This window comes from Trichechus manatus, unplaced genomic scaffold (assembly GCF_000243295.1).
Source record: "Trichechus manatus latirostris isolate Lorelei unplaced genomic scaffold, TriManLat1.0 scaffold00187, whole genome shotgun sequence".
NCBI lineage: Eukaryota > Metazoa > Chordata > Mammalia > Sirenia > Trichechidae > Trichechus > Trichechus manatus.
Window position 1 is genome coordinate 603967 of NW_004444123.1, and position 27168 is coordinate 631134.

The 27168-nt window shown below is 42.2% G+C and overlaps 2 protein-coding genes across 5 annotated transcripts in view; one reads left to right on the forward strand and one right to left on the reverse strand.

Annotated features, from left to right (window-relative positions):
* Positions 1-11476, forward strand: part of USH2A (usherin) — a 551884-nt gene extending 540408 nt beyond the window's left edge. The window contains exons 49-53 of the mRNA XM_012558807.1: positions 878-1054; positions 3164-3247; positions 6653-6897; positions 9154-9375; positions 11387-11476. Coding sequence (XP_012414261.1) covers positions 878-1054; positions 3164-3247; positions 6653-6897; positions 9154-9375; positions 11387-11476 — 818 coding nt within the window. The remainder of the gene's footprint in view (positions 1-877; positions 1055-3163; positions 3248-6652; positions 6898-9153; positions 9376-11386) is intronic.
* Positions 11477-13729: 2253 nt separating this feature from the next.
* KCTD3 (potassium channel tetramerization domain containing 3) overlaps positions 13730-27168 on the reverse strand; it is a 66578-nt gene continuing 53139 nt past the window's right edge. For 3 of the 4 annotated variants that reach the window (XM_023741702.1, XM_023741701.1, XM_023741703.1), the window contains 4 exons: positions 21553-21649; positions 18416-18600; positions 18198-18336; positions 16674-17440 (listed from right to left, as the gene is read on the reverse strand). In XM_023741702.1, the coding sequence (XP_023597470.1) occupies positions 16882-17440; positions 18198-18336; positions 18416-18600; positions 21553-21649 (980 nt within the window). In that variant the 3' untranslated portion in view covers positions 16674-16881. Of the gene's footprint in view, positions 17441-18197; positions 18337-18415; positions 18601-21552; positions 21650-27168 lie in introns of all 4 variants that reach the window. The other variant, XM_004387516.2, reaches the window with a different exon arrangement.

Genomic DNA, 27168 nt, shown 5'->3' on the forward strand with positions numbered 1-27168 from the left:
CTTTCTTTTCTTCAAAGCCAATTCAGTGTATAGATGGATATTAATGCTTTTACAGATGTATTGATTATTTTGGAGAAACTAGATCTGATGAAATAAATCTCTTCTGATTTGGCTGGATGACAGGGTATCCCTTCATTTATTTCTACCAAAATTATTGATATAAAAGATGAGCCTGATTTAGGGACTTTTTTCTTTTTTTCAGTAAGGAGCTGAAAAATGAAAGCAAATCACACCTGCAAGATGCACCAAGTTGCTTCTCTATCTGATATAATACTTAGGAGACCTGAGCTTGATTATATACTAATGTACTATGCTATTGATTGATTAGCCAGGGCAATGAATTATTATACTCGAATTGCTGTTTGCAAGGCTTTTTAACTATCTTTGAAAACAAGCTAACAGTCCAGGAAAAAGCTTTAAAAATAAATGGGTGCCAAAAGGACATAATTCACCTTCTAAGCAGTTTGGTTTGGAGAAAAAAAATATATTAACTTCATCTAGTCCTTGGGGCTTCGCAGCAATAAATATTGATTTGATATGAAAAATAGCTATCTACTGTAGTTAATAGTGTTGAGGACACTTTAGCTGCTGAAAGAGGGAAAATGCAACAAAATACGAGTTCCAGGGTTATGTCGGTGAGCAGAACCATTGTATGTTAATAGTTTTATTTCATAAAACACCACTCGCTATTGATTTTCTTGCCAAGCAGGTGCGAAGGTGCTGAGAAAGCATTTCACACATGTTCCCATTGGTTTTACTGAGGAAAAAGTCAAGGTTCCAGCAATGCCTTTTGTCTGCTTGTTTTGGTTTGGCTCATATTAAAATACACACACACACAGGTAACCATTTTTAGACCATACAAACTTTCTCCCAACAGTACCTGAGTACCGAGCCCCGTTTTCTGTGGACAGCAACCTGTCTGTGGTGTGTGTCAACTGGACCAGCAGCTTCCTTCTGAACGGCCCCCTGAAGGAGTACGTGTTGCTGGACGGAGCACAGCGCGTGTACAGCGGCGTTGACGCCCTGCTCTACATCCCAAGGACTGCGGACAGAAGTTAGTTTCTGGTGCTCATCGCTCCATGTGTGAGACGCTCTGTCCCCCACTGTACGAGATGTTAAACCTCAAAGGTGACTAGCAGAGGCACACCATGAAAATGTCTTGGTTTAAGCGGCCACTTCCTGTGGAAAAGCAATGAGCCCTGGTGGTGCAGTGGTGAAGCGCTCGGCTGCTCACCAAAAGGGGGGTGGTTTGAACCCACCAGCTGCTCTGTGGGAGGAAGACGTGGCAGTCTGCTTCCATAAAGAGTACAGCCTCGGAAACCCATTGGGGCAGTTCTACTCCGTCCTATAGGGTGGCCATGAGTCAGAATCGACTGGACGGCAGTGGGTTCTTGGGGAAAAGCTTACCGGGCAGAGTAAAGGAGGTTTCCCCTCCCTTGTGCTGCCCAGTGCATGGCAGCCAAAGACGCAGTCCTCGGGAGAGGGAGCCTCCGTGGGACATGTCACCGCGGCGGGACAAGATGGAAGGTGGGCAGGTTGTGTTCACAGAGAAAATACAGCACCCAAATGCAGTTGATTAGTATCCTAAAATTATACACTTATAGGGACTTCAGAGATTTTCTTGATACATCCCCAGCCTCCAAGCAGAGCCCCATCAGAAAATGGCCATCTCCAACTCTGAATGACCCTGAGTAAGGGGTTCCCTCAGTCTCTGTCCCTGCAAGTCACATGTCTTTTTCCTCTAAAGCTAAATTCTCTTCTCCCTGCTTGGTTAATTGAACCAGTTACAGTCCAGTGGACTTCAACTCATGGGGACCCCATGTGTGTCATAGTGGAACTGTGCTCCATAGGGTTTTCAGTGGCTGATTTTGCAGAAGTAGATCACCAGGCCTTTCTTTCGAGATGCCACTGGGTGGACTAGAACCCCAAGCTTTCCGTTAGCAGCCCAGTGCATTAACCATTTGCAACTTCCAGGCAATCCATTGCATTTATACTATTTGAAATTTAATGATAACATTTTCACAACAGTTCAGCTATCTGCACGTTTTCACGGTCACACTGCCTGGTCACCTGCAGCAGCTTCTTGCAATGGGAAGATTGGCCGACAGGTGGGAGAACTGGGTTCTTCTCGCAGCCAGGCCTTTCATCTGTGTGACCTTGTGGCGTTGTTTTCCCCAGGCTCCTGACTTTCAAGAGAGGCAGTTAGACCATGTGGTTTCAAAGATCCCTCTTGAGCTCTTCTATTCAGTAAGCACCTCTCGGTCTCTTACTAGGAGATAGAAGTGCATTTTTTAAAGGAATGAGTTCAGGCCACAAGCAGAACAAGATATGCCGTGCGTGCTGCCCATTCTCAACCAAAACCAAACCCGCTGTCATCCAGGCACTTCTGTCTCATGACAAGCACACGTGTGACAGTAGAACTGGGCTCCACAGGGTTTTCTTGGCTGTAACCTTTATGGAAGTAGATTGCCAGGGCTCTCATCTGTGCTGCCCGTGGGTGGGTTCAAACCGCCAACCTTTAGGTTAGTAGTCAAGCACAAACCCTTGTCCAGCTAGGGACTCTCTATTACTCTGCTAATTCTTTTCCTTAGCTATGCAACCTCTAAGCTTCTTCAGCTCCATCACTTCTAGATATACTATTATTACAGTAATTATAGCTTTATTCTTGACAATTTTTTAATTAGAATTAAGTTTGCATATTAAGAAAAAGTCTCACAACTTCCTCTGGAATCTTATGTTCAGACTTTTTTATGCTGCGATAAATGTATATTTTTTAAGTAGGCCTAGTTGATGAATAGGTGGCGTGCAGGCATTTTTTAGGGCGGTGAAACTATTCTCTATAATACTGTAATGGCAGACCCATGATATTATGTATTTGTCAAAGCCCGTAGGACTGTACAGCACAGAGCGAACCCTAATGTGAACTATGGACTTCAGTCACAAATGTATCGATACTGGTCATCACTTGTAACAAATGTACCATTGCAGCAGAGCTGTTAACAGGAGAGAGCGTGCAGAGGAGAGGGAACTCTCAATGCTTCGGCACGATTTCTCTGTAAACCTAAAATTGCTCTAAAAAATAAAGTATATTAAGAAACAAAAATGTGCCGACTATTAGTAAGTTGAATGACTGAGTCACTTACCAGCTCTTCCTTTTGTCTAGCCTTCTTTTTCCAGGTCATCTGCAGTACAGATGAAGGAAGTGTGAAGACACCTTTGATCCAATATGATACCTCGACTGGGCTTGGTAAACGTTGAACTCACATTAGGTTCTGTGTAGCATCTACTCATTTTCCTATAGAAATATGCATATGTTTGATTAGACATAAGTGTACTAATCTATTAGCAGAGACTATGTGAAAGAAATTGTGTTAGGTGTTGTAAAAAAATTGTTAAGTCCTTATGGAACTTATATTAAGCACATAATTAGAACATATTCCTAAAATGCCAAATCATTGAATTGCAAACGTGAAGAGGACCAGAGACATCTGCCTTAACTTCTCCCCTAATCACACATCCTGTCAATGATGAGCTGGGTGACTTTGTGCACAAAAAAGCGATTTGTAGGGAAGTCAGAGGAGAGAGAGATCAGAGGGAGGGGTACACACTCCAGTTCCAATTTGTGTTAACAGTAATGATGATATTCTGGATTCAAAGTCCAAAATGGTGAATTGGGGAAATGTCTGTCTTCTGTCCTCCATAAAAGGTCATGATCAACTGTTAATACCAAGTAATTTAGCTGAAGAGATAAAATTGTATTTTTTAAGGAGCATCTTTTAAATTGAGTTCCAACCATAATCTTTGAATCTAACAAATGTGATACTCTACAATTTCAAAGGGCAAGACGGAGCAATGTCAAGCTTTTCCATTAGGACAGAATTGAGACTGTTAACCTCTTTAAAGTCTGGTGATTAATGTTATATCAGATATATATTTATCTATACACACACAGACACAGTGTTTTTAGGAAAACACGGATGTCCAAAAATTCTGGAACACAGGTGAACGAACATAATGCCACAAAGGACAGCTTCAATCTGTAACAATAATAAAACATTATCTATATTTTCAGAGTTCACATGTCTGGATGCCATGTAAAATTTCTTACACCACCTAACACAATTCCTTCCACGTGTCTACCTTACTTTGCTTTATAGCAGCTGTGGCGTAGGACAGACCTCATCTGATATTCTTTTAGCAACTCCGAGGTTTCCTCAGGTGGACAGTCATTTACCCAGGATAGCTCCACAAGCTTGTTGCTAAAACTAGAACTCGAATGTGGTTCTGTTGACTCCTGGCCCACTTTTTTTTTTTTTTTAGCAATGGGTCCCAAATTCCAGTATGCATGGGAATCACTGCAGTGGGTTTGTTTAATACACAGTGTCCCAGGCCCCCAGTAGGAGATTCTATCTCGGTAAACCAAAGAAAACCAAACTCGTTGCCAAAGAGTCGATTCCAACTCACAGTGACCCTATAGGACCAAGCAGAACTGCCCCATAGTGTTTCCAAGGGGTGCCTGGTGGATTTGAACCGCCAACCTTTTGGTTAGCAGCCAAGTTCTTAACCACTGTGCCCCCAGGGAACCTGCACTTTTGGCCCAGTGACCCTGATGCACGTGGCTTAGACCACACTTTGAGCGCTGCCATCCATGTAACTGAGACTGTTGCACTGAATCCCGCCTGCCTAGCCACCTTGCTCAGCGGGAGGTATGTGATCCCAGGAGGCAGGCAGTTAACAGGGAGGGATTTACCCTGCCACTGGGTCTGGGATTGCATTTTTCTTTGGAATTGAAGCCCAACCACACAAGTTCCAACACTGAGTGTTAGCCTCCCACACTGGCTGCAAGGAGGAGTCCTTGAAGTGAGAGGTGCTTTGAGAAGAAAAGAGAGCTCCATAAAGAGGGATCATCCTGATTTCAAGCTCTCCATAAAGAGGAGAAATCTCCAGTCAGTTCATGAGTACAAACTGAGGTTTCCAGTGCCGAGGCCCGAGCACTTCTGGAGGCTGGACTCGGCGCAGAGCAGAGCGACATCCGGGACTGTGCGGTGCTAGGGCAAATTGCAAGATGTGCTGCCCAGCTAATATTCACGGTCAGTTTTAAACATTTAAAATGTTCCTGTTCTTTTGCCTGAAGGCAGCCTCCGAGCAGGAAATTCACACAGACCTGATTTTCCTCAGACTGTGCCACAGGGTCCCTGTAAGTCGGAATCCACTCAGCGGCAGTGGGTGGGGTTCTGAGAGCTATTTCCCTTTAGAGGCTTCCCTCTGGCAGACAGCTCTCCATTCCCCTGGGTCCTCCCAAGCAAAGGGTCCACTAGGCATGTCAGATTAGTTTCTGAAGTTACAGCCCTCTGCCACACACAGAGAAAAGAAAACCAAGGTTTGTTTGTTTTTAATCAACCAGCAAATATTGGATCCTAATCAGGGCATTCTGTTCACAAAGCTTTGACTCCAGCCCCTCCCGTTAGAGACAGAACAACGTGACCGTTTGCTGACCAAAGCGGGGCCAGCAGCAGGGTTAGGGTGGTGGTGGTTTCTCATCATGTGGATTCCTGCTCAGAGCGATCCCACGTGACGCAGTAGAACTGCTCCACAGGCCCTGGTGGTGCAGTGGTTAAAGTGCTGGCCACTAACAGAAAGGTCGAACCCACCAGCCGCTCCACAGGAGAAAGATGTGGCAGTCAGCTTTCATAAAGATGACAGCCTGGGAAACCCCATGGGGCAGTTCTACTCTGTCCTACAGGGTCCCTATGAGTTGGAATCGACCAAAGCAATAGGTTTGGTTTTTGTTTACTCTTTACGGAAGGAGATGGCCAGATCTTTCTCCCACAGAGCCCCTGCGTGGATTCGAACCAACGACCTTTCGGTTGGTAGCTAAGCACTTAACCATTGCACCACCAGGGCTCCTTCGGCTCCTTCCCCTTGAGCCATGCTGCTTAGCTGGTTAGCTTTAAGTGCAGAGAATCACATTGACTGTACTTGCGACACATGAATGGGAATCAAGGGTAAGTGTCCCACTGAAAAAGGATTTCTTTCCATAGGAAGCTCTGCCAGCACATTTCAGTGATACGTTGCAGAGCTTTTGCTATTTAACAGAGAGGCCATGGGACAAGCGGTATCAAGACAAGTTAGCAAGCTTGGGCTGCCCACTTCACAATGGAAAACAGGTCTGGTGCCTCAAGATCCAGTTTGCATACCGCTTCTTCAGAACAGGGCTGTGGCATGAAGTGAGGGAGCCTGCCTGTCCACAGCATTGCCTACCGACACGAAGGGGACTCTGCAGCAGGGTCAGCAAGGGCCCAGCCCCTCATGAGAACCACGGCTTGGAGCGGCGTTTGCTCCTGGTGACACGGCAGTGGAACAGGCCATCTTCCAGGTGACTTTAGTCGCCCCTTTAAACAACTCCAGGGACTTGCAAAGGCAGCGGTGGTTTCCAGCCTGAGCAGCAATGCCAGGAGGTCTCCGGAAGATTGTAAGCTTCTCTTTATAACCACTGACACCCTGAGCTATTACCCCCACGAGAACCCAGTGCAAACACCACGCGACACACTGCCGTATGTGTCGGTCTAGTTTACTGCAGAGTAACAGGACAATGGACCACACAATTGCCTTCTGAAATAACGTTTTCCTTCTCTGTCCCTGGGTTTTGCAGGCCTGGTGCCCACGCCTCCTGGAGAAAAGAGGGGGTCGGGGAGCAAAGGCACAGCATTCTACAGCGAGCTGTGGTTCATCGTGCTAATGGCCATCCTAGGCTTGATCTTGCTGGCCATTTTTCTGTCCCTAATACTACAAAGAAAGATCCACAAAGAGCCGTATGTCAGAGAGAGACCACCTTTAGTTCCTCTTCAGAAGAGGATGTCTCCACTCAGTGTCTACCCGCCAGGGGAATCCCACGTGGTATGTGTCCAAGGCTGTGGCCATTTTCCTGTCACTGATTGCAGTACTTATATGGGGGAAACATGTTTCATAGTGCTGGTAATGAGGGATCAGAGGAAGGTTATGTTTGTCCAGCTGTGGGGACCACGGGAGGCTAGCCCTACAGCAGTGTCCTCAATGTCGGCTACCCATTAGAATCACCGGGAAGCTTTGAAAATACCGGACCTCTTGTGAGAAATTCTGATTTCACTGGTCTGGGGTGGGGTTTGAGCACTGTTGTTGTTTTAACTTACTCATGATACTAATGTGCAAGCAGGCACAGGAGTTTGTGCTCTGCAGTCGGAAGTCAGGAAGGTGGGGAAGAGTTGTATGGTGAAATCACCTGGGGAACCTATTGCTGTGTGTGTCCCAAACCAAACCAGCTGCTGTCGAGCCGACCCCCACTCGGGGTGACCCCGTGTGTGTTATAGAACTGTGCTCCACACGGTTCTCAATGGCTGATTTTTCAGAGGTAGATCACCAGGCCTTTCTTCCAAGGTGCCTCTGGGTAGACTCCAACCTTGCGGTTAGCAGCTAAGCGTGTTAACTGTTTGCACCACCCACAGACTCCCATTCAAACCAGGAGTATAATTTGCATCAGCAGAGCAAAATGAAGTGTCCTTGCTGATGTTCATAGCTCCTCACCCACTCAGCATCAAAGGTAAGAATATGAACAGAAGCATGCTGGGTCTCCTGCTTAGTTTCCCGGACTGACACCCCGCCTGCCCCGTCATCTGAGCAGCTCTGGTTTCAGTGTTGCTGTCATCCCGTCCCGCGCAGCCCAACCCTCTGAACAAGTAAGGTGCCCCTGGAACACCTGGCTCAAACTGGCAGAAGAATTTTAGGCTCCACTCTGAACAGAGAAAAACACGAGAAAGGTGGCAGGGAACGAGTCTTTCGTATTTTAGCAACCTTTTCAAGGTCACACAGCATCCAGTGTAAGTGCAGGTCTTGTATCTTCATTGCTGGTTTGAAGGTCCTCATATTCTCTGCGATACCAAACAAACAATGCAAGGGAAACTCCCCTTAGACACAAACGCTGTTAGTTTCCACTCACCATGCAGTTTTCATCGCAAGCCCTTCATATATACATATTTAAGATGTATACACACACACACACACATAATCAGGGTAGTATTCATGTATGGATATGATTATGGTAAGGAGCCTTGGCACAATGATTAAGCACTTGGCTGCTAACCAAAAGGTTGATGGTTTGAACCCACCAGCCACTTTGCGGGAGAAAAAGACCTGGCAATCTACTCCCACAAAAATGACAGCCTAGGAAACCCTATGGGGCAGTTCTACTCTATTATAGAGTCACTATGATTCGGAATTGACTCAACGGTGCACAGCACGATTATGATGTACTGGGAGGAACACAAAGAACTCTTAGAAACGTTCCAAATGCTGACTGATGCCCCCAATTTTTTCTCAGTTTGATTCTGTGGCTGATATATCTGATGTGTCAAGCAGTGTCACCCTAAAAAGTTACACCATGCACTTTGAGGTACCTTTGTGTGCTGTCTGAATGCATGATCTTTGGCATGGCCTGTGGATTGCACAAATGAAAAGCAGGGATGTTTCTTTGACTGAACCAGCTAAATCAGAGCCTTCGCATGCTTAGACAAGCTACGTTTTCTCTTAAGGCACTTTCTAGGTCCTAACTGTGGAGTGGCTCTCTCTTTTTGATGTTAGTATCAGACCTGACTGATCTTGGAGGCAGGAATCCTATAATGAGGGAACAATATGGAATGACAAGAAAAGGAAGGGAGGGGCCAACTTCTCTACCCAAATCTAGGGAGTTTACAGCAAAATACAAACAGTGCTCACTTAGTGGGTCAACGTGAGCGCACAGCTACCCCTGACTGCCCTGAACGCAGTGCTCTTGCGATAGTGCTGACAGGCAGCGTGACGAGATTACCCTGTTAGCCCCGTAACCCCTTGCACCACCACAGCAGCGCAGCAAGCCCCTGCCCCACAGGGAAACGCAGCCACAGCAGCAGCTCCCGAGCTCTCTAGGTGCTAACGACACTGGCCGTCTAACGAGACCTCTAGCGTATTCTCACCCTTACCAAGGCACCAGGGGCCACAGTGTTCCAGGACAGCTCACAGCTGCTAAGTTCTGTAGGAGGGTGAGAGACAGTTCTTTCACTGACAATGTGTGAGTCTGTTTTCTGTCCTGTTTCAACCCCGTTTTCACTCCACGCTAATTACCAACAGCCGATTTCCTTTCAGGGATTAGCTGGCACCCAAATTCCTCGGTCTGGGACACCTGTGAGTATCCGGAGCACTCGGAGTGTGTCTGTTCTGCGAATCCCAAGTCAAAGCCAAATCAGCCAAACCTATTCCCAAGCAGGCCTCCAGCGCAGCGTCAGCCAGCTCACGGACATTCAAGACAAGGAAGCCTTGGCTGCTGACTCGCTGTGGGAAACCATCATGGGCCACGACAGTGGACTGGTGAGTTGATTAAGAGCTGGCACAGGCTCCCTGTGGCTCACCGAATACGGCCCCACAGCGCTCTGTGTCTGTCTCTGAGTCAGGCCGAACGCTTCTGTGACTGCTTGCTTACTAGTGTGGCTACTACATGTTGGACGGTGAGCAGGGCACCGCTGTGTCTTGTTCTTCTGGCACACAATAGATGGTCAAAACATAAGTATAGGAATCAGTGAAGAAGCAAATGGGCCACTTCGTTAAGTTGGGGCAAAAAGTGAGTAGAAACATTGGAACTGGCCCAAAAGTCAGCATAAAACAGGAGCACCTGTTTTTAGAAAATGAGGTGCCTCACCTTTTATTTCCTGGTTTATTGTTAGAAAATATTGTTTTGTCTCTCAACAGCCAAGGAACTGTTAGAAACTCATGATACATAAGGGTGTTAGTGTTTACGAATGCCATCTTCCATAATTCCAGTCTAGCGGGTACAAATAACAGACTCTTTGTAACTTAGCCTCATCATTATCTAATATTTGTTAACAGCCCCTAGCTGGCTGATATATTAAACTCCTAGAGTTTTTACCAACCACCAAACTTCTCCATTATGCCAACCACCTAGATGTCTGCTGACATACCATTCTGTTGGGATAGTTAGATAAACAAATAACCAACGAAGAACTTAGCTAATAACTCGAAAGATTAGATAAGAACCTTTAGGGGGCAGTGAGTTTATGTTAATGGTGGAGGAACAACTCAGAAAAGGAGAGTCAGGATGGTTGCACAACTCGAAGGACGTACTCAGTGTCCCTAAACGGTACGTGTAGACACTGTTGAATTGGTGTATGTTTTACTGTGTATATTCTCAACAACAAAATAAGTAAAATTATATATCTATAAAAAAAAACTTAGCTCAACCATCCTGCTTCTGCCTTTGGGCTCTGTCACTCATCTCTCTGCCAAGCTCTCAATTTTTCTTCATTGTAAGTCTGATGACTTCCATGAAGCCTGTCTTGGCTCATGGTAAGTAATGAAGCAAGTTCCCTGAGGCCAGGTTCCGTATCATCATTAAAAAATAAACTGCACAGTACTTCTTGCTTGTTCAGATGATAATGGTATTTATATACATGTACCAATACTTTATTGCATTTCACAAACCATGGGCCTGCTTCTGACTATTGAGTTCTATGCATTCCACTTCAGATGTAGTTTCTAAATGGCAGGAATAATTATAATAGGTTGAAACATAAGGAATTGTTCATTGATCATGTTTGACATGCAAAATAGTAATTCCATATGGTTCAACATACTACGCTGAGGGCTTACGTGCATTATTTCACATAATCCTCACAAACTCGAGAGGGTAGGTACTGTTATCGTTGCCGTTGGTACATGATGAAATGAGGCTTGGCTTAGTAATTTACCTAAGGATACACAGCTAGTCAGTCAGTTCTTCATGGAGTTGCGATTTAAAAATATCATCTGGCTACATAGCTATTATACTATATAGCCACTTTTGTTTGCTTTTTTTACAGTACTAGTAATGTGCAGCGTGCAAAGCGATTCAATGAAAGCTTCCAAAGATGGCAATAGTTACCAAGTTATCTGTTCATTATAAGATAATCAACATTACTAGCCCTAATCAATAAATACAGTGAGAGAGTGGGAATCAATAGAGCATAAGAGCTTGCATTCTGACTCTTCTGCTTACTCTTTGAACTACGTCTTAAAAAACAGACATGAGTATATATGTATATATACATATAAAATCTCCCCATTTTACAGTTGAGAATACTAAGTCTGAGAAAGGTTGAGATATAGCACAATGTAACACTCAAATCACATACAATTCATGTGCGCATGTGAAGTGATCCTTTCAATAAGACACACTTAAGGCCGGGGCTATTTTAAACCACACCTTACAGTGTTGGGCATACAGTATCAGCCCTTAATAAGCACTTACTGATTACTTTTTACATAAACTGATAGAACTGCTAATTGAGCAAACACCCTAAGCAATGATGACTGGCGTATTTTTCAGTACATGGATGAAGAAGGCCTGATGAACGCCATCAAGGGTTTCAGTTCAGTGACCAAGGAACACACCACATTCGCCGACACCCACCTGTAGCTGCGCCGCGGGAAGCTGGAGCGCAGGATGCGCACCTTTTCGTCACGGTTATCATGGCCTGACACATCAGCGCCGAGAAGCCATCGTTACTCGGTTATCCTTTAAAGCAATGGGGATTGTTTCTGCAAGTGTTCCTCCCTAACGGAGGTCTAAGAAATGTTATTTTTCTGGTTGTATAAAACGAGGGGGTAATATTTATATGAAAATATTTGTTTTGCTCTGCTTATTTTGTGGAAGACAAAGCAGCATGTAATTTTCACTTGCTCTGTCTGGCGGTGATGCTGTTGGATAAATGAACAGTCAGCGAAGAGAAGTGTGCTGGCTGGAAACAGATTCTTGCAGAGGTGTCTCTGCTGCCGTCTTCAGCTGCTCCTTATAATCCTGCTTCCGTCAGGCTGACACAGTCCTGTCACAGCGATTCTCATGATCATAGTTGCGGAGTGAAATCCCAATTTCAGGCTAAGCTGAGTCAGAGACAAACAAGAAGTGCGCCGCGGTTACACACTTGGCTGAGGGCTCTCTTTAATTGTTTAGGGTTAAATCTCCACCAAGCCTTTGGACAGAGCACCATATGCTTATAATAAACGTGTCTGTTCTTGCATTTACCAATCTTCTGAAAATCTGAGGACTGAACAGCTAATTCATACATTTCAAGGAGAAAAGCATTTCACGGAAACAGCTCCACTTGAACCACCACCAGTATTTCCCATATTTCTTATCGCTTGAAACTCCAAAATTTTTATTTTCATAAAATTCTCTCAATAAACTGAACACTAGGGAACACTAACGTCTTCAACTTAGGACATTTCTAGTGGAAACTACTGTTCTATATGCGGTATTTGATTAGTCCACATGGAATTAAATCAGTTTTCTTTGTGCTTTCCACGAGATTATACATACAGGTATACACACACACACACACACACACGCACACACACCTGGTTGCACGAAACGAGGAGGTAATTGAAGAAGTACCACTGTGCCACCAGGGCTCCTCATATACGTATGAGCCCCGGCGGCAAAGGGATTAAGCACTCAGCTGGCTGCTAACCAAAAGGCAAGCAGTTTGAACGCACCAGCTACTCCGTGGGAGAAAAATGTGGCAGTCTCCTTCCATAAAGATTATAACCTTGGAAACTCTATGGGGCAGTTCTACCCTGTCCTATAGGGTCCCTGAGTCGGAATTGACTAGACGGGTTTGGTGTATATACATAGATAAAGATGGATAGAGATACAGATACAGATACAACTCTGTACTACATCCCTTGACTGCAAAGAAGTACTCTTTTCGCCTTAGAATCGCTAAGGGCAGATAATGCAACAGTAGCAGTATCCATGGTACAAAACTTTCTGTCATCTGCTCTGTTTGGACTGCCAAATCGTTAGTCAAAGTCCTACTGCAAGAAACATTTCAAGTCAGCAACATAAAATTAAAGACATTTAAATTGGTTCTTCATGGAAAATAACGTAGAAAACTCTTCTTCATTCTTAAAGGTCTTAGTGACTCTGGGAAGTTATTTTGAATCTATCTGCATCACGCACAATTACATGACACTATTTTCTGAATATACATTCAGAGCCAGGTGGGTTTTTCCAAAGCTGAGCTGGCAAAAACTTACAAAGTCAAGAATACCCTTAATTATTCTGCTTGAAAACTACAACTTACTCTACAGTCCAACAGGCAAAGACTGTAACTTCTGGGGCTATGATACTGCTTGCACCTCTGTGGAAGACAGCTCCTCAGATGGACCAGCTCCCGGACAAATCCCACCAGTCCTGTGTCAAAACACAAGCCAGTATTCAGCAGAAGCTCTTCCCCTCGTTAGAACTACTCTAAGCAGACGAATCTGAAACAATTGTGTACACTTGGCAGTGGACACTCAAGTCTTAATAGACTTCTTTCCAAGTTTTATACTCTCTGAAATGGAAAAATGGGATGGGCGACTTTAGGTTGCTGGTTTTTATTCCCACTGGCTGATCCTGGGCCACTTAGTTTCAAGCGAGCACAGATGGGGTTCAGGCCGGGCCTCTGCCCCCCGCGAACTACTTACAGCACAGGGGGACGGGACGTGCTCTTTTCCAAAGTCACCAACTTGCAGCCACACCCTCAGCCGATTCTTCTGCAAACAACTGTTGGTCACAGGATTCAGGAGACTGCGCTCATTGTCGTTTTTGGAAAATTAACAAGATAAAATTTATTGCTGTGTATCTGAGTCGGAATCGACTCGACGGCAGTGGGTTTGGTTTTATAAAACTTTAAAAGAATACAAAAGAACAAAATAGAGAACTGCTGGGGATTTACTCTTAAATCATTCTCCACTTAATCATCCAGTTAGGCATTTAGTTATTACATGGACTCATTTAATCTTTTACATTTTTCTCTCTTAGAGTGGACAGATGCCCTGGCTTCCGCCCAAAACACTGCCCCTCCCCACAACTACCGAACCTTACTTCTAAGTACTTCAGAGGCGAATAGTAAGACTTCAGTTTGCTACTTTCAGTGATCCTGTGTGCCAAGCCTCCATCGCACAAACTGTGTAGACGCCCCTAGACTGATTCAGCCAGCCTGGGGGCGGGGGGCGCTGGCCAGCAGTGCTGTTGACGCTCCCAGGTGCACCTACTGTTTCGAAGCAGTGATGTAACCAAGCGGAATGAGGACTGTGCAGCTCGGCCTCCCACTCCTCCCTCGCCCAGTGAACAGCAAGCAGTTCTCTAGGAAACCCTTTAAACCTGGTCTACAGCTTTTTTCTTGTCACTTGTACAGACCATACGCTCAGGTTAACTGGAGAACTACCATATTCTGCTGTTCCTAGTATTAACTGTTTGGTAAGAGTACATAGTGAGGTTTTTATAAGATCTACTAAGAATTGTGTCTCTAGGTGATGTTATTCCCACTACATGGAAAACCTCATTATGAATCTGTTACGATGATATCTAATACTGATCTAAACATTGTGTTGGCATCAATATAAAAATAATTCAACCTGATCAACCTGTTAATAAAACACAGGCCAGGTGGAATAAATTATTAATAAGGAACTTAATTATGTCACACATAAATATTCCAATGCAAAATATCATGTAAAAGAATCGGAAGATGGTTTGCTTAATAAGTATTTAAATGTGAAGCAAGTTTGACTTTAATACATTTATGAAAAAATATTCTAACGACTCTGGGTTGTATTTACAATTTACAGATGAATAACGGTGATAAAAGTGAACCTACTTAACAGGATGCTCCGGGTAATTTCTCAGCCTTCAGTGTAGAATCAACCGTGGTTCTTTTCTCAAAATACACGAGTCTCAACCACAAACATTCAAATTTAACAGGTCTGGAGTAGGGGCCTGGGCAACCGTCTTGTGTACAACCTCAGGCAATTCAAGAACACAGATACACACGTCTGACTGAGGAAGCCAGGAACAGGACAATAGGTTCCTGAAAGAGGCAGACCTGGGCTCCAAAGTTGCTCAGTAGCTAACTAGTCTTGTGTCTGGCCAAGTTATTTCTCCTTTCTGGGCCTCAGGGATCTCACCTGTGAAATGAGGCTAATGATCTTATCGCTGAGATAATACTTTTGTTTTGAAATAAGTAAAAAATTATCTGAAAAACTCATTTCATTATGAGAATTATAATCCTGTTCTTGTTTTCCATTAACCACACGAAGCACACAGATTCATTTCAATTCTTCCTCTTCTCATCCCAGCAACCCTAATGAGGTAGGTACAATGAAGACAAGCTTAGTGGGGCTAGGCTGCTCAAGGTTACCAAGGGCCAGAAGACTGAGATCCCAACTCTAACATCAGGGCTCAAACTCTTCTAAGTGAAAGAAAGAAACAAGATTTGACTTGGGGCAGTATAATACAATCCATGGTGCACTGAGTTGCCTTTTTGTAGGATTTTACTATATAATAGTTCTGTTTTGTTTTATAGACTTTTCCTCTTGGAAAATCAGGTAAAGCATAAATACTCTATTTTAAAAATTTTTCTTTCTCGCTTACACAATTTTTACATAACTGTGACAATGAGGAAGAAGAGCGTAAGAGACGATGGCAATTCTTTAGTTAGTAATTGTGAGATTATGCTTTGCTTAACATTTTCCCACATGGTCACATAACTTAGTTTCATAGGTATTAAAGCTCTCCCTCCTCGCCCCTTTCATTATGCGAAGAAACAATGAAATGAGCAAAGAACAAGTTGGTACACTTTACAGAGGACACCTGTCCCTCAAATCACAAAAACAAACTGTCTTAATTATGTTTATTTGACTTAATTGATAAATAAATACAACTATTGTGAAACCACTGGCCATACAGCAAACTTTAAACAGTTTATTTCAACTTTACTCACTTACTATATTCTTGGAATGGGAATATATACATTATTCACCCATGGATGCTTAATGATTTAAATTTGACCATTTCAATTAAATGAGGAAAAAAAGTACAAGAAATTGTCTTTCTTTTGCCCTTACAATTCAGAATATATTCAAGGTAACATTTTTACAGCAGCCAAAAGCATTAACCAAAAATTCAGAACTACAGTCTCATAAGCTTAACAAAATGGCCAAATTCTTAAGTTTAATTATTTTGGTTATTGACATGGGAAAAAAAATATGCCAGACAGACTAGCAACTGATACAGCTTTCCATTCTGGGCACTAAAAACTGGCCCTTATGTATTATTTTTATTTCATCAGTTCAAACACAGACAATCACTCCAACTGAAAAAAGAAAGTTCAAATGGACTTCTGGCATTTAATATTGTTGACGCTTGCTAAGACTTAAGAACTTCAACAATGAGAATCAGAAAATGGCCCACATTAAAAAGAAAACACATCCTAAAGGGCTTCCCACACGGCGGAATCTGGTATTCTGCATCAATAGTGTTTTTGAATTATGTGGTTTTTTTCTTTTTTAACAAACATAGCACCTCATTCAAATATCTGGTAAACACTTTGCAAACACAACAAGGGTCAGAAGACCAAGTTCTGAAAAGAATTATGGGATTCACTTATGAGAACACTGCAAGACAAGTCCCAGGCTTAATCGAGATCCAGAACCCAGGCTGGTGATTCCCACACCCTAAAAGGACGCTCATGTATACATATGGGCACCATCCTCTTAAGATGAGGTGCTTTATTTCCACAACCAACAAACAGCAGCTCAATGTTGAAACAGACTCTTGCTTTACAAACGATTCTGAAAAAAAAAAAAAAAAATCTCCCAAAACATTAAGAAGTAAGGTTATTTTAGCTCCTTTACTCCTGGAAATTCTGTTATAAAGATACTAAATGAAGTCCAATTTTAACTTGTTAGGTTTTGATGTGAAAACTAGTTTATTTGAGAGCCAGTGAAGTTTAGCTTTCATCTAAATCGAACAAAACAACTATTCATTTTGGTGCGTCTTCACAAGCTATACTCTTGACCTGAAGAATCCCTTTTTTTGTGCCGAGGAGATGGCGTGGTCTTTGTAGGAGATGGGGACGCGGTTCCAGGCGAGTCAGCACCTCCATCTGAAGTACTTGGTGACGATAGATAGGGAACCTTCTTTCTTCCCAGGAATCCTCCACCTTCAAATCCTCCTTTCTTCCTCAACTCTACTTTATTTTCATTTTCATCTTCTGATGACCTTTTCTTGGATTCTGAAAAACCTTCAGCTATTTTATGAGCTTCCAAGCCACTCTCTGCTTCTCTCAAACTTTTTATTTCCGTTCCAGGAGATTTTCTCTCAGCTCCATTACATTCCCCTGGTGCCCACTTCACTTCAGCTTGGACTGGAGCCACGCTGCCGTTTTCAGGGACAGCTCTTTCTACGTTTCTGTTCAGATTAATTGTCTGGAAGTCCCTGTAACTGTGAAAACTCTCGGTCCTCCTCGCCCGTGCCAGAAGAGGACTCTCCCTGTACGGCCTCACGGAACCATACGTAGCTGCTTCGTGAATGGCCTCATGGTGCTGAAGCTGAAGGCTGAGAACACATTTTAAAAAGTTATAGTTCAGTTCTCTCTCTGGGATTTTTCAGGGGCATATCTTATCAAGTAAACTACTGATACAAACACATTACATACACATAAATATACTATATTCATGCTTCTATGTATTTTTTTTTTTTACAGGTTTATGCTTCATATCATTTTATATGTGTAACACACATTAAACTACCAATGCATAAAATACTATACACATATTCACAGTCACGCTGGATTTTTGAATAGCTGAAAGGCCGGGAGGAATCTTTGAAACCAATACGGTGTTTGGAAACCAATTCGGTGTTTGGAAGTTTCTGTCAATATGGTAACAAAAAAAGACACACTATGTCACTTTACTCAAAGTACAGAATGTCTAAATGTAAGATTAGGCAAGAATTTGATTACTATGTCCCTGAGGCAACAGGAATGAAACCTCCGCATCCTACCCAAGGTGACATGTGTTTTCCTAATTACCTGAGCGAGTTCTTGATCGCATAAAAGACATCCGAATTGGTAACACTCTGCAAGTAAGTTAAAAGGCAAAAAATGTTTTTCTACGAAAAGAACCACAAATATGCACGTAGATGAGAAAGCTAGCAAAATTTAAAAAACTGAACATCAAAACAGTCTGAATTAAAAATGTGCCTTGAGAAATCTGACTTTCAAGCAAAACTATGTATTTACAATATTTCTGCCAATTTTTCCCAAAGCAAGCAATTACTTAACCTGTGCTACAGTACTCCACTCCAGACCCACCTGGAAGTGGACTCGCGCAGACGGCTGTGCTGCACCACGGATGTGGCCGGGCTGATGTTGGGGGTAGCACAGCGCGAAGTACTCAGATCACACTGATCCAGTAACTTCAGCAGCTCTTCCTCGGTTGGACCACCTACATCTGAGGACAACGAGCACTGTTAACTCACTGAGGTCCAAAGCTTCTCCTAGGACAAACATCCCTGCAGGTGGCAACCTACCCTTCTCCTGGCTTTTGTTAACCATGTCCATAGCTGTGGTCAGATCCCACATCTGAATGCTGCCGTTTGTGTGGCCTGTGAAGAGATAGCGTCTCGGTCTGGAGCCCATCCTGCTGGAGCCCTCGCACTCCCGCACCGTGAATGACGATATGGTCGTACAGTCCACAGCCTGGATCTCACAGATTCTGAAAAGACACTGGACGGTCATAAATCACGGGGAGTAACTGTGTGTATCTGCAGATTTATGTATTTACAGATTTTTACTAATTATGAGCCAGAATCGACTGGACAGCAGTGGGCTTGGTTTTTTTATTTATAAAGTTACAGCTGAATACTCCACATGTAAAACTGAGATTTAAAGAGATCAAAGCAAGTAAACAGGAAATAAAACTCAAGCCTTGTTTCTTTGAGTCTACATAAAAGGCTCTTACAAAACAATGTATTATTAAATAACTAAAATAAGGCAGCTAATTTAAGTTGAGCTTGAAAGAAAAACAGAAAGAGCCTTGACGGGAATGAGCAATTCTTTAAAAGGAAATTTGAAACCAAAAAGGAAGACAGAGGCCAAGCAAACGGACTAGAAGAGATCCTGAGAAGGGATTTAAAATTTATGCATAAATTAAAAAAAATCTGAAGCCAGAAAAAATATACAATTACATGGAGATGGCCTAAAAGTATCCTCCAGGAGGAAAATACTCTTAACTTTTAAAGCACTTTTATTGTTATTTCACATGACTTTCATAAAAGAGAACTTGAGAAAGGACAATTATTATCCATATTAGACAAACGAGGAAACCAAGGGATAATGCTGGCAGATAATCTTTCCAAAGTGACAAAAGGACTGATGTCAAAGTACGTGGCTGAATTCTTTATCCCAGCCTACCTCAAAACAGAGCTGAGGAGGCTTATCTAAAGAACACAATATATCAGGCAAATGAAACAGTTAAAAAACGGAGGAGGAAGAGGAAACGCAATCCATATAAACACAGGAAACACAGGAACAGAACAGGAGGCTTAGCTGAGCATCCTAGCAGGCAAGGCAAAGCGGAGGGGAAAAGGTTCCCTGCATACCCACACAGGGTGACAGAGGCTGTCTAGTCTCATTCCTGATCTCCAGGAGAAAGCTTCAGTATTTCACCACTCAGGAGGAGGTTCACTACAATTATTTCTGTAGATATTATTTATCATATTAAATAACTTCCCCTTTGTTTTAGCTTTCTAGGATTTTTTTTTTAATTTACCCTAAACAGGTGTTGAATTCTGTCAAATGTTTCTTCTGTGTTGACTGAGATGATCAAAATTCTCATTATTGTTAATGTAGTTAATTACACTGATTTTAGAATATCTGACATAATTTTTAAAAAACTAAATCTACAGATTCCTATTTATGGTTAAAAAAATCAACATTCCTAAGTGCACATAAAACCAATCTATCATTTTACTCTTTTTTTTTTTCTCCTATAGGATAGATTCCTTAGAATAACTCCTTCCTTTTTTAAAACTTTCCACACAGGTTTTTCTCCTCTTCATTTTCCGTAAAACCCTCTCCTTTCACTTCTCACTATTAAAAACTTTCTTTTAAACAAAAAGTTTTGTTTCACATTAGCTTCATCAATGGCTGATTTTCAAATTAATTCTACAATGTAGTTTATGCTTGTCATTTTTATAACTAGCCTTTTCCTCTGGAATAACTTTAAAAATTATAAAATTTCTACCAAGCAGAAATTACAGTTCATTACAATATACTGCTATCATATGAAGTAACAGCAGGTGGAGGAGGAGATGAGAATTGAGCAAGGACCTGAGACACTGAATTGTTAGAAGATGCTAGATGATGACAGCAGTCTTAATAAACATCGCAGCTTTCCCCCTAAATATGCAGGAAACACTAAATTACGTGATTCATAACATTTCTGGAGACAATAACTTGGCCTCTAACTATATTACAGGTTCCTAATACATTTTCTTAAAAAAACAAAACAAAAAACCTGTCAAAAAGACAGTTCGGGTACATAAAAATCATTTTCTGGTATCAATTCACTGATGACTATGTGCAAGGAACCTTGACAGAAAGGAAAGTTATCATCTCTCCAAGAGTGTATTCACTAAACCTTTAAGTAATAAGGACCAGGAGCTGAAGAAAAGGCAACTGAGCAATTACTACAACAGCAGCAGCATTCTCAAGGCCTCCTAACAGGCAGTTCACTGATAGTCACTAGTTTGGCATACAGAAACTTTTGTTTTTACAGCGAAGAAATGCTAAAGCTCAACTAGTGTGAAGCTATAAAAACAGATTTTAAAAGGAGTAAAATTTCAGTCAAATAAAAAAAGGGGGAAACGAACTTCTACAGAACATGTCTTGTGCTCAGGGACTACGCAAAACATTTAATAAGTTTTAACTCCCAGGACACTCTGCCAAGGTAGCTGAACCTTATTTTATAAATGAAGAAACTGGGACTCGGAAATAAAGCAACTTAACTTGAATTTACACAGCTAGTAAGAGGAGTATCAGAATTAGAACTGGTCCAACTGTATCAAATTCAACATTCTTGCTCTATCACTGCTGCTGTTGGAGCGTGCCATCCACTCACGGCCACCCTAGAGGACAGAGGAGAACCTGCCCCACAGGGTTTCCTAGGCTGTAATCTTTACGAGGAGCCCTGGGGACACAATGGTCAAGTGATCAGCTGCTAACCCAAAGGTTGGCGGTTCGAACTCCCCAGCCACCCTGAGGGAGAAAGACCTGGTGATCTGCTTCGGTAAAGATTTCAGCCTTGGAAACTCTATGGGGCTGTTCTGCTGTGTCCTACGGGGTGCTATGAGTCAGAATCAACCTGATGGCAAGTTTTTTTTGTAATCTTTAAGCCAAGCGCTTAACCACTGCGCCATGAGGGCTCCTTACTCTATCATTAGTCCTTCCAGCTGTCTAGAGCATCAGTGAAAATCTTAAGCAAATCCCAGAGAATAACCACTAAACCTGCTGTGTTAATTTTAAGTTATAATGATCACAAGATAATGAATAAACTTCTCTGTCAACAGTTTGCTCCCAGGGGGCTCTGATCGTCTGCAAAAAATATGCCAGACGAACTGCAGGACAGAGCGGCTCCTAAATCTCTCTCTCAGCAGTAAAGCATCACCTTTTCCCGGTAGATGAGAGTCTGACAAACAGCTTGTTAGTGATGGGAACAACTTTCTGGATAAACACCTGCTGATCATCTCGCTCTCCAAACGGCCCTGGGTCAGAAAACAGAAAACGTCAAGAGGTTAAATTAACCGAAATTTAATTTGCTTATTTTTAAAAAGGAACATTAAGACCAAAAACAAAAATTTTTCCTCCCTATCAATATGACATTGCATTTCACATCAAAATCAGGCACAAAATGCAATGCTACAAGTACTTCAACTTGTATTAAAATTTTTTTAAAGAAATGTCTGATGCTTCAAAATTACATTATAAGCACTATGGCTGTAAAAGCTGAGGTAACACTTTGTTTACAGCTACACGTTAACACTACTAGAAACACATCTACTTAAACGTAAGTTCTATAGTTACTATCTTTGGGGATGTGGTAAGTTCTTTAGAATTTCAAAACCTTCTGTATTGACTTTACCTTTTTTGAAAAGCCAACACACAAAACTTTTATAAAAAATAAAGTACCTTTCATTAAACAGAATTTAATTATCAGAAGCCTTCATTAATCAGGCTTCTTCTTTTTTGTTTTTTAAGATGCCAACCAAAAGGACACAACTTTGATTAGAGTAACTGCAAACCCAAAAAAGAAACCTCAACAACACGAACTTCACTACTGAGTGAAACTCATTAAAACTCTGCAAGGTTCTCAGTCCAAAAAGAAAGATTCAATTACTATTACTGTTACTTTTACTATTTTGTACTTGGCAAGGCAGGTAAATGGCCCATCACATTTTAAAAAGACTCTGAACAACACTGTAAAGAAAAAATGTTTTTACTCAAAACTTAAACGTTAAATCTAAATAGCAATTCTCTTTTCCCATTATCTTTATTAGTTAAAATAATACCAACTTATTCATAAAAACTTCTCAAATAAAAAAAATTCTTATGTACAAAAAATTTTTCAAGACAATATATTTGAAGTAATCTAATATGAATCATACCTAATCCATGAATGAAACAATAACATAATATATAGTGCTTATGACGCGTCACAGTAAATGACTTACAAACATTAACTCATTTAAATCATCATAAAAGGAGCCCTGGTATGGTAAAAATTTTTAAAGGTCTTGACTGCTAACTGAAAGGTTGGCAGTTTGAACCCACCCAGCAGCTCTGCAGGAGAAAGGCCTGGTGACCTGCTTCTGTAAAGATCACAGCCAAGAAAACCCTAGGGGACAGGTCTACTCTGTCACGTGAGGTCACTGTGAGTCGAAACTGAGCTGACAGCACCTAACAGCAATCAACGGCCACCACCAATGGGCACTGGTGGTCCAGTGTAGAAGGTCTTGCCTTCCAAGCCAAGAAACCTGGGTTATCCCCAGTCAGCGTATTTCACGCGCAGCCACCACCCATCGGTGTGGACGACTGCGTGTTGCTATGATCCTAGACAGGTTTCGGCAGAGCTTCCAGACTAAGACGGACTAGAAAGGCCTTTACTTTCAATGAAAACCCTACGGGTGACAAGGGTCCAACCTGCAACTGACCATGGGGATGGTGCAGGCCTGAGCAGCATTTCATCCCTTGTGTATGGGATCACCCTGCGTCAGGGGATGCCTCAACAGAGGCTAACAGCAACAACATCATAATAAACATGTAATAGGAAAAAACACCTAAACCCGCTGCTGTCGAGTCGACTGACTCATAGAGACCCTACACGACAGAGCAGAACTGCCCCAGAGAGTTTCCAAGGAGTGCCTGCTGGATTCGAACTGCCAACCTATTGGTTAGCAGCTATAGCTCTTAACCACTACGCCACCAGGGTTTCCACAAACAAATAATAGAGGTACTATTATTATCTCCATTTTACAGATGAGAAAACTACGGCACCCAGAGATCAGTTAATCCAGATCTCCTAGGTCCTATGTGGTGGAACTGGAATTCCCAAAGCTGCCTGGCTCCGGAGTCTGGCTCTTTACCACACTATGTCGTCACTCAGTTACACACAAATCCCTGACAGCTAATTCCACTGGAATGAAATGACAGTTCTTATCCAATAATCCGTAACCAAAGTCAAAGCAGAGATAAGTAACACATAACTAAGAATGAGAGGACTAAAATTCAGTAAGGGACAAGCTTCTCCCCCTCTAACTTTATATTGTTATGACATTCCCCCATAACTTAAAGCCTTATACCTTACTTCATTAATCACTCCTTCTGAATGTGTATTTCTGCAAGCATCTCCCCTCCTTGGCTTTCTTCCTTCAGAACATGAAATCTCCTTAGACCTTTTCTATCTTAAAGGAGGGTGGAAGGAGAAGGAATCCAGAAAATGACCTTTGAATGTAATTGTCTTCTAATTAGCCTCATCACTTCCTTCTTTCATAACTTCCAATATTCATCCATTACTCCTTTACCCACTGTAATCTAGGTACCACCCATTATCACCCTACTTAAACTGGACTCTATTCTGTTCCATTGATCTATATGTCTACCTCTTAGGTTATTTTCTTAAACGAAAACTATGGAGAGAAAATAAGAAACTTCCTGATTCTTCTAAATATTTTACAGGGCTGTTACAGGTATTTTTCAGGACTGTTTCTAAGTATCTTTTTATTCACATTATACATGTTCTCCCTGAACAATCTCATCTACTCCCAGTGTTTCAACTGCTTCTTCTATGCTGGTGACTCCTAATATCATTTCCAGCTGAGGTCTTTCACCAGAAGTCCAACCTCTACATGCTAACACCTAATATTTTTCTTTATTTGTGTTAATGACATTCAGTTATCCCACTGCCCAAGTCAGAGTCTGAAGGTCATTCTAGAGCCCCTTTCTCTCCCTTTTCTGCCACATCTAATCAATTACCATGCCCTGTGGTTCCTACTGAATCCGCTTCCTCCCCTCTAGACAATTAACACACTCCTCCTTCCTGGTGTCCTTGCTCCACTGCTCCCTAAGTCTTCTTGCTCACTCGTGAAGGAATGAATTATGTGTAATACAAATCAAACATCATTCTCAACACTCTTCAAAAGCTCCCCTATTATCAGATAAAATCTACACTCCTCAGTTTGATCTCTAGAGGCTTTCCATGATCCGGCCCTGCCTATTTACCCTGTAACATGTCCAACTATTCTCACCCATACATCCTAGGATTCAGCAATTAATGACCTTCTGACATTTTCCAAGTTATCCAGGTTCTCCTGTCATCTAACCTTTCAACATGCTGTTCTTTTTCATTCCAGAAATATCCCAAACTAGGAAATTCCATACTCACTAAACTCCTATTCAACCTTCATGTCTCAGTTCAAACACCACTACCTCTAAAGCACTCTCTGTCTGAAGCCGGCTCCTTAAACGTTAAGTGGGGGAACTACCTACTCATGTAATTGTCAAGAAGGTTAAACCAGAGTGCACGTCAGAACACTTACCAGAGAGCTGGGCACTGTGCCCTTGGGTGCTTTCTGCCCTATGTACCACCTGCAAAATACAACTGCTTGCTTTTTATTCCCACTATCATTATACCATTATTCAAATACCAGCAGGGTCACCCAAGGCAGACAGGTTTCAGCTGAGCTTCCAGACTGAAACAGACTAAAACAAGAACCCGGCGGTCTACTTGTGAAAAGGTTTCTGGTGACAACCCTATGAACAGCAGCAGAACACTGACTGTACAGTGCCCGAGGGTGAGCCCCCAGGCAGGCAGGCACTCCAAACACGCCCAGGGGAGAGCGGCCTCCTCAGAGAAGAGTCAGCCTTAACGACCTGGACTCAAGCTTTCGGGACCTTCAACTGCTGATGGGGCACAATTCAAAATGAGAAGAAATAGCTGTAAACATCAATAACTGGAATGTGGAATGTTATGAAGTATGAACCCAGAAAAATTGGACATCGTCAAAAATGAAACACAACACATAAACATCGACATCCTAGGCATTAGTGGGCTGAAATGGACTGGTACTGGCCATTTTGAATCAGACAATCATATGGTCTACTATGCCGGGAATGACAAATTGAAGAGCAACGGTGTTGCATTCACCATCAAAAAGAACATTTCAAGATCAGTCCTGAAGTGCAATGCTGTCAGTGATAGGATAATGTCCATATGCCTACGAGGAAGACCAGTTAATACAACTATTGTTCAAATTTACACACCAAGCACTAAGGCCAAAGATGAAGAAATTGAAGATTTTTATCAGCTTCTGCAGTATGAAGTTGATCGAACATGCTATCAGGATGCACTGATAATTACTGGTGACTGGAATGTGAAAACTGGAAACAAAGAAGAAGGATCAGTAGTTGGAAAATAGGCCTTAGTGATAAAAACGATGCAAGAGAGAATTCTGCAAGACCAACGACTTCTTCGTCGCAAATACCTTTTTTCAACGACATAAATGGCGACTATACACATGGATCTCATCAGATAGAATACAAAGAAATCAAATCAACTACATCTGTGGAAAGAGATGATGGAAAAGCTCAATATCATCAGAACAAGGTCAGGGGCTGACTGTGTAACAGACCATCAACTGCTCATATGCAAGTTCAAGTTGAAGCTGAAGAAAATTAGAGCAAGTCCACAAGAGCCAACGTACGACCTTGAGTATATTGCACCTGAAGTTAGAGACCATCTCAAGAATAGATTTGACATGCTGAATACTAATGATCAAAGATTAGATGAGTTGTGGAATGGCATCAAGGACATCATACATGAAGAAACCAAGAGGTCATTAAAAAGACAAGAAAGAAAGAAAAGACCAAAATGGATGTCAGAAGAGACTCTGAAACTTGCTCTTGAACGTCGAGTAACTAAAGCCAAAGGAAGAAATGGTGAAGTAAAAGAGCTGAACAGAAGATTCCAAAAGGCGGCTCGAGAAGACGAAATCAAGCATTATAATGACAAGTGCAAAGACCTGGAGTTAGAAAACCAAAAGGGAAAAGCATGCTCAGCATTTCTCAAGTTGAAAGAACTGAAGAAAAAATCCAAGCCTCGAGTTGCAATATTTAAGGATTCTACGGGCAAAATACTGAACGACGCAGGAAGTATCAAAAGACAACAGAAGGTAAAACATAGAGTCCCTGTACCAAAAAGCATTGGTAGACGTTCAACCGTTTCAGGAGGTAGCATATGAACAAGAACTAATGGTACTGAAGGAAGAAATCCAAGCTGCACTGAAGACCTTGGCAAAAAACAGGGCTCCAGGAGTTGACGGAATACCAACTGCGATGTTTCAACAAACAGATGCAGGGCTGGAAGTGCTCACTCTTATATGCCAAGAAATCTGGAGGACAGCTACCTGGTCAATCAACTGCAAGAGATCCATATTTATGCCTGTTCCAAAGAAAGGGGATCCAACTGAATACAGAAACTATCGAACAATATCATTAATATCACATGCAAGTAAAATTTTGCTGAAGATCATTCAAAAGTGGCTGCAGCAGTATCCCAACAAGGAACCGCCAGAAGTTGAAGCCAGATTCAGAAGAGGACGTAGAACAGGGTATCACTGCTGATGTCAGACGGATCCTGGCTGAAAGCAGAGAATACCAGAAAGATGTTTACCTGTGTTTTATTGACTATGCAAAGGCATTCAACTGTGTGGATCATAACAAATTATGA